At 39.6% G+C, this 12,983-nt stretch overlaps 1 protein-coding gene across 2 annotated transcripts; it reads right to left on the minus strand.

Annotated features, from left to right (window-relative positions):
* Positions 1 to 14: 14 nt before the first annotated feature.
* Positions 15 to 12,361, minus strand: dctd (dCMP deaminase). Of its 2 annotated transcripts, none has more exons than XM_058091680.1 (6): positions 12,197 to 12,361; positions 11,837 to 11,945; positions 10,608 to 10,743; positions 9,001 to 9,117; positions 6,538 to 6,634; positions 15 to 789 (listed from the first exon to the last, which is right to left on the minus strand). In XM_058091680.1, the coding sequence occupies exons 1-6, from the start codon at positions 12,223 to 12,225 to the stop codon at positions 705 to 707; spliced, it is 573 nt and encodes a 190-aa protein (XP_057947663.1). In that variant the 5' UTR covers positions 12,226 to 12,361; the 3' UTR covers positions 15 to 704. The 2 variants fall into 2 exon arrangements, with proteins under 2 accessions (XP_057947663.1, XP_057947662.1); XM_058091679.1 differs by having other exon boundaries at positions 20 to 789; positions 11,837 to 11,948.
* Between the last annotated feature and the right edge of the window lie 622 nt (positions 12,362 to 12,983).

The following is a 12,983-nucleotide window of genomic DNA, read 5'->3' on the forward strand; positions in this document are numbered from 1 at the left end:
TTCATGAATTCGGTAACCATGGTTACACAAAATATATGCTGCACGCTGTGTGGCATCCAGATGCGTCCACTACGTACATGGAATGAAAAAAACATTTTGTGTGTGTACCTGATTTATTCACCCGAGTTTTACATTTTTCTGTGAATTGGTAGCACAGAGTTTTACACCATGTAGAAAGCAACCTTCACACCATTGGGATTTATGTAGCCATGTAGTGTAGCTGACAGAAACGAATAAAATAGTGTATAATAAATAAGCATGAGGAACAATGAGATCGTCAGCAGCCTCTAATGTTGGAAAGCAACAGCGAAAGCAGTCGTACAATCAGAGGCTGCTAGCCAGCACCAGCAAAAAATAAAAATGTAAAAAGTAACACCCTTCACGAGGTCAGAACTGAAGAACACTTTGCTGCCTTTCAACTATGTAAAAGGGGTCAATACCAGGATAAACAAATGTCGGGGGGGTCCCAGTCATGACAAAACCCAACTTCTTAAACTGATCGTAAGTTTTTAAACCCACATTGAAAGGTCCCTACCATTGAGTTTTTGAAGCGATATTGTAAAAACAGAAAAATACGTCCTTCCAAGTCATCTAGGTTGAAAGAGCATTTTTAAAAACATTTTTTAAAAAAAGGCAGGAAACATCTCCATGTTGCGTCACCTCTTTCTCATTGCGGCGTTCCCGGTTATCGGACGTTTGGACTTTTACTTTGTTGAGCTGTTCAGCAGCGGCGGATGGTTAATGGAATTAAAATCAATGACAATCGAAGTCCTCTTGGGCTGGAATTGCCTACCGCAAGAAGACAAAAAAAAAAAAAAAAAAAAGAAATCAGAAAGGTTAATCAATAAACATGTTCACGCCCTACCCGACTGTCTGGTGTGTCAAAATGTGATGACACCATTAGACTGGGGAACGAGACAATGGAATTTAACATAGTTAAATAACACCGCTTGCAAATAAATTGGGGTAGTTGTGGAGTTGGGAAAAAGTAGCTAACTTTCATAAGTATACTCATGACTACTGATGACCGGTAACACTTTACAATAAGGTACACAAAATGAGTCGTTCCCAAAGAAAAGCTGGTGTATCGACGTTCCCTGGATTGGAGCTAAAACAGTCAGACTCGCTCCTTATCATTTTTGGGGACTTGAACAGATCAAAACTAAACCATGAACGTGAAAATAAAAGCAGCACACCGACTGTCCCACCACAGACTGGAACACTTTGGATCACTTTGGATCTGCAACACCACAGAAAAGACACATATCGCTCTACTACCCGTTTAATCCAGCTAATATCAGCATACAGGACTAGCATCTCAGACATCCTACATCCGCCTTTACAAACATATGAGTGTCCCATCACATCACATGACGTCAACGAGGCCTGCAAACCATCACCAACTCCTCGAGACCATTCTCCGAAAAATGAAGGTCAATTCTACAGCAGATTTGAAAAAGAAACATTTCCACATCAAACAAAGGATCAATAAAGTTCCCAGCCTGGATGGTGCACTGCGCTGATCAACTGGTTCTATTTTTCCACTCAGACCATCAATCAATCTCTGGACCCGTATGAAGTTCCATCCTGCTTCAAACGTTCTACCATCAACCGAGTCCCCAAGAAACCTGCAACCACGGGACTCAATGACCGAGGTCATGAAGTCGTTCCGATGTCTTGTGTTGGACCACTTCAAATGCATCATGAAATGAATAATGCTACCCTCCAGCTACCTACTACAGTGGTAAATCCCTTAAGTCAGGGGTCTCAAACACGCGGCCCGTGGGCCAAATGTGGCCCGCAGGACACTACTTTGAGGCCCCCGCCTTGATAAGTTTGATATGGATGCTGTATGGTATCATGTACCCAGTAAAAAAAAATGATTACGTTTGATTCATGTTCATGTTAAAGGTTAAATTACTGTTCATAGTTATCCTCCCTATCCGTGTGGAAGTGGTAAGTTTTTGGCTATTATAGGAGAGATTCATCAGTCCATATGTTGTGTTGTGATCTGTGCCCTTGTGGTTGGTGCTCTGTTGATTCAGCTCCAGCAAGAAGACCGTAGGACCACACTCTAGTACAGGGGTCTCAAACACGCGGCCCGCGGGCCAAATGTGGCCCACAGGACACTAGTTTGAGGCCCCCGCCTTGATATGAAAGTTTAATGTTAAAGGTTAAATAACTGTTAGTAGTTATCCTCCCTATCCGTGTGGAAGTGGTAAGTTTTTGGCTATTTAAGTTGAAAGGAAATAACTTGAAGGCTACCGTTTAGGTGGCTAGCTCTCTAGTTTGCGAGTTAGCATGCGTCTCAAGACCCGGCAGTTGCGCAATATGTTGTAAATAAAAAGAGTATAAATGTGACTATAGTCGTGTTTTGTCATGTCTACAGGGCTCTAATAATGCTTTGTTCATTTTAATATGAAAAAAAATAAATTAGTCTACCCACCAACTATATGTGGTTTCTTAAGTTTTTATTATTTGCTGTTTTATTATTATATTATTAATTATTTTATTATTTATCTATTATTATTATATTTATTTATTACTGATTGATTTTCTTTATTCTTGATTTGTTTATTTATTTTTCATCTTATTTTGTGCAGAAAAATAAAAATGAAGATATTTGAGAACAGTGGAATGTTTTATCAGAGCTTTTATTGTAGAAAATCGGAACCAAAGCACTAAAAAAGTTTGTATTATTTTCTGTTTTTAATAAATGCAGGTTTTTTTTTTGAAAACCTGATGCGGCCCAGTCTCACCCAGACCCTAGCTCCAGTGACCCCCAAGTAAATAGAGTTTGAGACCCCTGAGTGTTTCCCCTCCCACACGAGTATCAGCATATGACGATCCACTGAGTTGTTTAAGGTCATCAAGGTTAGTGGGTAGCAGAGGAGCAAAAATCGAGATCTTTTACCCCTCAAGAAAAATAATCACACATGATGAGAAGTCCGGGGACCTCGGCTAAGCCCAAAGAGCAAATCTTGGGCACCCTACCAACCAGGGTTGCCAGAGGAACGATGCAACGAGAGCATCCCTGTGGCCGCCATTTGAAACTTCAATGGTTAGTTCAATGACTCTTCTTTTCTGAATAAAAGTTATCTGTATTCTGTTACCTGTGTTATGGGGGCACCCTCAAAAGAAAAAGTTTCTTTGATTTAAACGTACCAATACTTTTTTCTCACGCTTTGAACCCTACAGTGACGCAGCTACAGTTACGGTGACCTTTCCCATTCATGATGAGTCATGATAAACGTTTATGTTTGCTACAGCTTCTCTTTGGACCGCTTGGACCGCCAACCATCCACTATCGCAAACGGGTTTCCAAAGGCTGGACTACTGAGTATTGAATAGGACAGATCTTCAATACACTTTGAGATGAAAGTGAAAACAAAAGTACAGAGACTGACAACGTGTGTGACAAAAGAATTATGAGGCTGTTCAATTGTGACACTGAAGAAGACTTTGACTCTATTGGTTTTATTTCCCAGGTGGAGCATGAAGTGGACAATAAATACTTTTCTAGGAAGGTACTGTTAAATGAACTGTTCGTCACGGTTTAATAAGAAGTTAAAACAATATTTCTGTGCAACATCTGCCTGTGTACTAAATATCACATCTTACAATATGAATACGATGCAGCCTATAGTATATACAGGGTGACCCAAAAAGATGCGTACCCATATTTTATTCGATAAAAAATCCATTTTTTAACGAATGTCTTTTCTGTTGCAGGACGTGAAAGGTGAACCTATGGATGATCGTTTTCAGCTATAGTTGCCCCAAAAATGTCTTGGACAAATCAGCAGAAGATATTCTCCCTGGAGATCTATTTTGCGACAAAATCATACCAGAGTGTACAGATTCAGTTTCGAAAACGTTTCCATTGTCGCAACTTTCCACCAAAATCAACGATTGTTAGTTGGGTTACGAAGTTCAGAGAGCATGGGACTGTAGTGAACTTATGTTCTAAAGCAGGGGTGCTCATTAAGTCGATCGCGAGCTACCGGTCGATCGCGGAGGTGGTACTGGTCGATCGCTGGTCGATCGCGGCGTGACATTAAAAAAATATCATCCCAGCATCAATGCCGTCACTTGATTGACATACAGGGCAGCCATTCAGATGACAACTGAATGTTGCCCTTCGGGCGACCAATCAAATCAAACAACGTCTCTAAGTGCAGCAGAACTTACGATGTCAGCCTATCATCCATCCCCGTTACTTGATTGACATACAGGACAACCAGTCAGATGACAACTGAATTTTGACCTTTAGGTCACCGCTCATGCGTAAACAACGATGCAAAGTGCTAAGCTAGTCGGCGAATTGCGAGATTTTAAGCCCTCGCTAAAGTTTATGGTCACTAAAATGAGTGAAGGAGCTGGACCAAGTAAAAAGGCAAAAACTGGACCAAGTAAAAAGGCAAAAAACATATCACTTCCATACGGATATGGAATATTATACGGATATTATGATACGGATATTATCCATGACTGATAAACATTTGGAAGTGTGCTTGAGGCTGGCTATCAGCAGCTACTGTCCGGACTATGCATCCCTGGCTGGTTCAATTCAGTGCAAGTCATCAAAGTAAACTCAGGTAATTACAAAAAATGTTAATAGTTAATTATGTGTGTTTTGCAATATTGGCTCATTTGGTTATGTAAGGTACATCAACATACATTGTACGTACAAATAATCCTCAATACATTTGAAAATAAATAGATGTTTTGCATTTTTGTAGTGGGTAGATCATTTTGACTCGGTCATTTTAAAAGTAGCTCGCATGCTGAAAAAGTGTGAGCACCCCTGTTCTAAAGCCACAGGGGGAACTTATTCAGGCAGGAAAAAGAGTGCAAGGACAGAAGAAAACATTGCTGCAGTGAGGGACTCAGTAGGACGCAGCCCTAGGAAATCAGTGCGTAGACGCAGCCAAGAACTCGGAATGACAAGGGAGTCACTGCGGCGTGTTCTTACGTCTGATCTGCACCTATACCCGTACAAGATCCAAATAAAGCCAGGGCTCGACAATAACCATGTACCGATGGCCCGGGGTGAGTTAAAACAAAATTGGGGCAAGTAAATCCAATCATTAATATTCCCGTCGGGTAAGTGCACTTTAGCATGTCGTACTGCCAAGAGTTTTTTTTAAAGCGGTTCTTGTTGGGTGTTGGTAAAACACGGACTGCGTAATTCCGGTGGTAATTTGCAAACCAATCCTTGCAAATCTTGAAATGGACCAATCAGAATCGTTTTTTTAGACCGCGGTCCGTAATCCACAATCCGCGTTTTCCCCACACCCGTTCTTGTTGGCGATCAACCAATCAGCGATGGTTTTACTATGAAAACATCTATCATGGCGTCCCTGCCAACATGGTCTAATTCTTCAACAACTTGTGAAGGAAAAGAGCAAAAAGTGATGAAGCAGTGCCTCCTAAACAAGTATTTTATTAGCAGTTAGCAAATCAAATGATGGCACAGGTGAGTGAATCACATTGCTGTGACAATTTGAAGTGGTCACAATGAAACACCACCCATTAGATCCAATACCAAGTGCTGATTTTGCACAAGCTACAAAATCTAGCGCTTCCATTTCTCGGTGGATTTTTCTCACCTTTGCTTCACAAATTATTGTTTGACCATTGAGCATTTTTTTCTGGATTAAAAACACTTTACTAGTACACAAATGTGTCAAATGTTTCATTGTGGTGCACAACTTATAAATATCACTGCTTACTACGACTACCATGTGTAAGGTAGCATGGCTTGCCATGTTAACATACATCTCCACAAATTTTCAGACATTCCTCCAAATACAATGCATCAGTACTATTATCTGATGAATTATCAGCATATATTGATATATGATATCATTATGGCAGTCTTTTCATTTTACATGGGGCAAGTTCGGGCAAGTAGTTCTCACCTTAAGGATTCCCCATGGGCAAGTCATTTTGGTTTTTAACGTAGAGCCCTGAAAGCAAAAACTAACTGATGCTGACAAGGAAAAGCGAGTAACAATGTGTGAATGGTTCTGTAATGTGCTTGAAAATGACGAAAACTTTCTTGAGAACGTCTGGTTCTCAGATGAAGCTTATTTTTTGCTTTCCGGGCACGTCAATAGCAATGTTTTTTGGGGGTTCGGAGGTTCCAGACAAAGTGCTTCAGAGGCCGCTTCATTCCGTTAAACGTACTGCCTGGGTATGTCCACGGAATGGTGGACATTTGGAACACATCTTGGGAAAGCCATACATTGACTAAAAATGGACAGAAATAGCTGAAACTCTGGTGAATGGTCTTCCATATACTGAATAATGTGTGGTTGTAATTTGAATTTTTTTTGTAATTTAATCAAAGTCACAATTGAAATTTTCATGGGTACGCATCTTTTTGGGTCACCCTGTATATGTAAAAAAAAATCTCCGGCTAACATATGACGGAAAAAATTAAGGATAGCTTTTTTTTGGCTTATCTGCACGTCAGGACGCGTACATGTTGGAAACACTAATTTGGACAGTTACTATGAAAAAGGTACTCACTTGTACTGTATCCTTGCCATGTTGAGTAGTCTCCTTGAGGCGGTCATCTCTGGTGTGTCGTGGTACTTATCAGAAAGATAGACCACTTCCTTAATTCCTAGGCAGAGGATTAGAGGATGGTAATAGTCATTACATTTGACATTGAGCGGCCACAACATTATGATTATGATTATGATCGTATGCACTCTAATGAGATCAAATCCAAAAGTGGCAGCGCGATGGAGTTTGTGGTTAGCCGCGCAGTTCCGGAGATCCAGATTTGAATATTTGTTGGAGCGTCTTTGTACGGCGTTAGCATGTTTTCACCTGGTGCTGATGTGGGTTATGGACTGGTACTGGACTCTGTCCCACATCCCAAAAACATGCATGCTATATGAATTGCAGACTCTAAATTGCATAGGTGTGATTGTGAGCGTCATCGCTTGTTTACATTTGCATTTTGACTTGACTACCATGGCAACCAAATGTCGTTATCATCATCAAATATCATGAAAGAACTCCAACCGCTGAATTCAAAGTGAAGTTGCGAGCAGCGTGAGAGCGATGGATGAAAGACGGTATAATAAATAATAACTAATAATAATAATAATAATAACTTTTTCATGATAATTTCATCCACAAAAGGGAGACTTTGTAATAAGTCTCCCTTTTTGTAAAAGACCCGGCTTAATATTAGTATTACATTATTATATTATTGAGCTGCGGGCGGCACGGCAGTCGAGTGGTTAGCGCGCAGACCTCACAGCTAGGAGACCAGGGTTCAATTCCAACCTCTACCATTTCTGTGTGAAGTTTGCATGTTCTCCCCGTGCATGCGTGGGTTTTCTCCGGGTACTCCGGTTTCCTCCCACATTCCAAAAAACATGCTAGGTTAATTAGCGACTCCAAATTGTTCATAGGTATGAATGTGAGTGTGAATGGTTGTTTGTCTATATGTGCCCTGGGATTGGCTGGCCACCAGTCCAGGGTGTACCCCGCCTCTCGCCCGAAGACAGCTGGGATAGGCTCCAGCACCCCCCGCGACCCTGGTGAGGAAAAAGCGGTAGAAAATGAATGAATGAATATTATTAAGCTGTCTAGCTGTGGATTTGAGGTGAAATTAAAGAATTTGGAGGTAGTCCTTTTTCATCAGATGGCCGCCCGGCAGAGTCTGGGTTCTGTTGTAGGTTTCTTCCTGATAGATATTTCCCTACTTCCTTCATTATGTGGGGTTCAGTTGTTTTTTTTGTCCATATGAGGAACGTGGTTGAAGGCCTGCTCAGTGAGTAAAGTACCCTTAGGTACATAAATAAAACTAACTTGACTTCATGATTTTGCATCCACTTAGTGAAGCGGACGAGGACCACTGGTATGTTGCGACCACCACCGTGATTGACAGCTGTTGACAGCGTTCTTCAGTTTGAAAGCCTCAGCTTGACTTTCTTCTCGTCATCGTGGACAAATTAGCTCAATCTTGTCTGACTCAATCTGACTCAAACTATTTGGTTGTGGAGACATTTAGAGCGGACAAGTGGACAGTTGCAAATTACAGTTTGGCTTCTTCTCGGCCCATGGTGATGAAAAACGGCGTCCACCGTGGTGACGCTGGTGTTCCTGCAGTTTCCAGTTCAGTCTGCCGTTTGGTGACAGTATGGGTCTTCTTCCAGACATATTAAATAACCTGTCCATACATAGAGCTGCATGAGAGAGAAACCACCTGCTGCAGTCCATCAAGATGAAGAACAATAAGTTCCTTGTCCAGTTAAGAGACATTCAGCAACTGTTGCTTAAAATGCTGATTTTCTGAACATTCAGTACAATTAGTAATACAGGTGGTCCTCGGGTTACGAGTACGAGTTCCATTCCTACATTGCAATGAAAGTTGAATTTGGGTGTAAGCCAAAACTTAAATTAAGTCCCAATTAAGTCACACTGTAGACATAAAACGTTAAGTACATAAAATACAGTAACGAAGTAGAAGTGGCAGGAGATGCTGTAGCAGAAGCTGATGTAGAAGATGGTACAGGATCACTACCTGAACCAGCATTGTTTCTGGTCTTTCAGAACACTTTACAATAAGGTACACAAAATTACAGCAGTTAATGAGAACAACAAACGCACCTAACCTTAACCACCTCTCATTAGTTCCTGAATAACTACTGTATTTTTGTGTACCTCGTTGAAAAGTGAGACTTCACTGTCACTTTTAATAGGGGCAGATCCTTTTTCATGGACAAGAATCCACCAGAACAGGCTGCCTTATGCTTGGCAGACATATCGAAGTGTAAAGAGTCAATTATAAGCAGTTCTTCACGCCGTGTAAGAAGCTGTGAATAAGGCACATCTGCATCCATCTGTGTTTTTGCGCACCAGTGCATGAATCGAGTTTGGTAGCGCGTACGGTAACCATGAAAACCGAGGACTTTCGATAATGACTGAAGACGTCAGAGCGCGTATGCGTGCATGCATGTCGTCAACACCAACCTGCTTGGATGATAAGCTTGGCGCACTCGTTGCAGGGAAACAGAGCAACATAAATGGTGCAGCCCTTCACGTCAGCACTGTTCTTATTCATGATGGCATTGAGCTCCGCATGACACACTGTGGGGCAGGGCAAACATTTCAAGTCAATTGTTAATTTCAGTCATGGGTACCGTTTATTTTTGTCCATCCAGATTCAACATTTATTTCACCCCAGTCGGTCACAGATAGTGGAATAACAAGTCAGGCCTGATATTTGTTCAAAAGAAAAGGTCAGAGGCTGTCAAGAAAAACACAAATGTAATAATTAATTTCCCTATTCTGCCATCTACAGCTTAGCACAGGGGTGGGCAAACTACGGCCCGGGGGCCACATCCGGCACGCCAAGTGTTTGAATACGGCCCGCCCAATCTTTCCAAAGTATTTCATTTAAACTCAACATACAACCTGGCATCATGGCCTGAGCCAACCTTTTGATGGTTTTATCAATTTTGTTTTTTGACATGGTCTGTTGTTTACAAAGTGCTCCTGAAAAAAGGGACACAAGCACATAATAATAATAATAATTATTATTATTATTATTAGATTATTATAATAATTATTAGAACTATTATGATTATTATAATTATTATATTAATGCTAATTATTATATTAATTATATATAATATTATTGTTATATTTGCATATTTTTCATAATAATAATATAATAATTATTATTTTAATTTTATTGTAATTATGATAAGATTTTATTATTTTTTAAATATTTAAATATTAATATAAAATAATAAATAATAATAGCAGATTGCATGACAATTTTACAGATACAGATACAATAATACCAGGTGGTTACGTGTAAAATATATAGTCTGCCCCCCCCCCCGTAAATTTTGTCATATCAATGCGGCCCGCGAGTCAAAAAGTTTGCCCACCCCTGGCTTAGCATGTGCTAGTACTTGTGAGCGATCACTGTACGATGAAGTGATGTACCTGTATAGGGTTTCCCAGAGGCAAACATGCCTGCTATACAATTATATTTAATTTATTGGTTTATTTCATAGATACGTGTGCTGAAAATGCACCAGAATTACCCAATAAACTCTTTTTCATCCATTAAATGCAATCAATGGAATCATATATTGTACTGCATACATTTTTATCAATGTGCCCAGACATGAGGGACAAACTGTATAATGTTGCTAGCACTTTTCTTTAAAAATTAATTGTATATGAGATTAATTATACAGTAAGGGTCGTAAGTCCCTGTTGCTGTATGCTGTATGCGCAAACCTGGTGGGGAACTGCAGGAAACGTTTGACCTCTGTAATTGCAAATAACGGCTTCTGCACTAAATATTAGCACTATTATCTCAAGGGTGCAAATACTTATGAACCATAGGAATTCACAAATAAATTATTTAAAAATTTTTGATTTTTTTTTTTGTTTAGATTATGTGTCTAAGAGTGGAAATGCATCTCTAATGAACATTTTAGATGTCTTTCTATTTTCTAAGTCCTTTCTTATGACCCTCACTGTACAGCTGATTAGGTTCCAGACAATTTAGTAGGTGACCATATTCAATGTGCCAGATGAAAAGTGAGATGCATTCTCACCATAAGGATATTTAGTGTCCAGACGGTCGTCAGCTGATCGAGCCCAAGGCAACATGTCATCATCGCAGCCATTGGGCATACCATTGTAGCCGATACCGACGATCTTATTCTCCTGGTTCACAATGCAGGCACCCACCTGCGATTACACATGAAACATCACCAAAATGTTGCGACCAAAATGATTATAAATACTAGCAGGATTTTAGACCCATATGCTATCTGTTGTGTATTTGCCCTAGGTATCAGTCAAATACAGTAAACCTCGGATATATCGGACTCGGATATATCGGAAATTCGCTCACAACGGACAGATAAAAAAGAACCGATTTTTCTGTAATGCATCAATAAAAATTAATTGCATATATCGGATTTTTTATAACGGATTTCGCCTATTTCGGACAAAATCTCCAGTCCCGTTCCAATGCATTTCCATTAAATTTCCCTCGCATATATCGGATGGCCGCATCGTGGCCAGATTTAGGACAAATATAAAAGTGAGTGACGTCAATAATACTAGCACAGCAGTGAATGAGATCTTAACCTCACTATTGGAAATAACGTAGGCCTGACGGGCGTAACAGGGCCTAGCTTAATTAACAATTTGTTATGCTCAGAGTCCAATAAAGTTCAATTCTCATTACCTTACGTCTCTTTTCATTGCCCAGTCCAGGTACATTGGAAACATAGTCAAGGAAGTGCCTTTTTAGAACGGATAAAATCCCATTTACGCATATACCGGATATAAATCCGGTATATGCGTAAAACTGACATTTTCCGGTATACGCATATATCGGACAAAACCAGTGGGAACAATTGAATCCGATATATCCGAGGTTTACTGTATCAACACAAACGTGCACATGCATGCCTGACTGTAATGCAATCACTTCTCTACAATTACCTTTGGTGTGCATACATGAACTTGCAGAGTGACGTGTGTGTGTTTTTGTCATAATATTTGATAAACATTGATTCTGAATCGCTACAGGTGATGTTGTAGTGTAAAGATTTGGAGCTTGGAATGGTTTAGAAACAGATAAAGTGTTAACTTCCATGAAGTAATGATGGTATTCATTCCCCATTTGGTTATGCAAAGCATTGTTATATTGTGTTTTGGTATATTATTGCTGGTTTGTGTAATTGTGACGTCACAGGACTGGGTCACTTAAGCCTAAGACAGAAATTGCATGCTGTCATAGATAGGATAAGACTACGTAGTTTGAAAATACCTGTGAGTTGGGGTCTTTGCTCCTCTGTGCTGACAAGAAGGCCACCGCCATGAAGTAGTCAGGCCATTCCAGGTAGTCCTCCCTCTTCTTAGTGATGTTGCTGCTGCTACTGCTGCACACAAGAACGTCACCTTTTCATGCAAATTACTTTTAAAGCTGCAGCTTTTGACATTTACTTCGATGTTTGTAAACGCGGTTTGAAGCTGAAACTCATGGCTTCAATGTCATAAGGAATACTTAGCACACATGCAAGTATTTTCTTACTGGCGACGTTAATGTAAGCAGAAATAGAAAAGTGTTCTGACAGACAATTTGACGCCTTCAAAGTTTGTGGCTGTGTCGACACAAGATAGAACCTACCCATTACAAGTGTCCGCCGTGTCTTCCATGAAAACAACTTTTTACTGACAATATGAAGTTTAAACGTTGTAAAAAAAAAAAAAAAACAACTAACTATTATGACTCTTAACTAAAATTCAGCATGCAATCTATGGACTACGCTTACAGTATGGCACTACACGAACCCGGAAGACATTTCCCGCCCTGATATACACACACTCTGTTGTCTTTTCCCGATTTTAGTTTGATAGGTCATAATCTGAGCTCTGTAATAAAATTAGTTTTGTTGCACGAATCAGTCAAAATCTCCTGTGCTGGCAATTAACCCCAAAATTTATGTAATTCTGCATTTAAGTGAAAACGAGTTGCGTAACTTTTAAACATTAAAACGCAGATACCTGTCAGTCTTAAATGGGGAGTACACGTCCGGTCTCCTTTCTAATACTGCCATCTAGTGGTTAATGAAAAGGATTGCTTTTACAAATGTAGTTGTGGTTTCAGCGTCTCCGAGTCATACCGAGTCTGTCTGTGCAACATACTGTAAATACTGTACACATTTTTATTACATATATGTTTTTATTTAAATTATTAACTTTAATATATTATATAATCTTATTGTGTGTTAATTATGAATTAAGTTATTTTGAATAATGTAGGTGATGTAAACTTGACTTGTAAACTTGTTTTTTTTTTAGCTATTAAGCAACAGCATTGAGCAATTCAGAACTATAAAATTTTAATTAAAAAAATTAACTGAACCAATTAATGCAATTTGTCCATTCAATTCAAGTGTATTCCATAATGTTAA

The sequence above is a fragment of the Doryrhamphus excisus genome, chromosome 1 (assembly GCF_030265055.1).
Source record: "Doryrhamphus excisus isolate RoL2022-K1 chromosome 1, RoL_Dexc_1.0, whole genome shotgun sequence".
Classification (NCBI taxonomy): Eukaryota; Metazoa; Chordata; class Actinopteri; order Syngnathiformes; family Syngnathidae; genus Doryrhamphus; species Doryrhamphus excisus.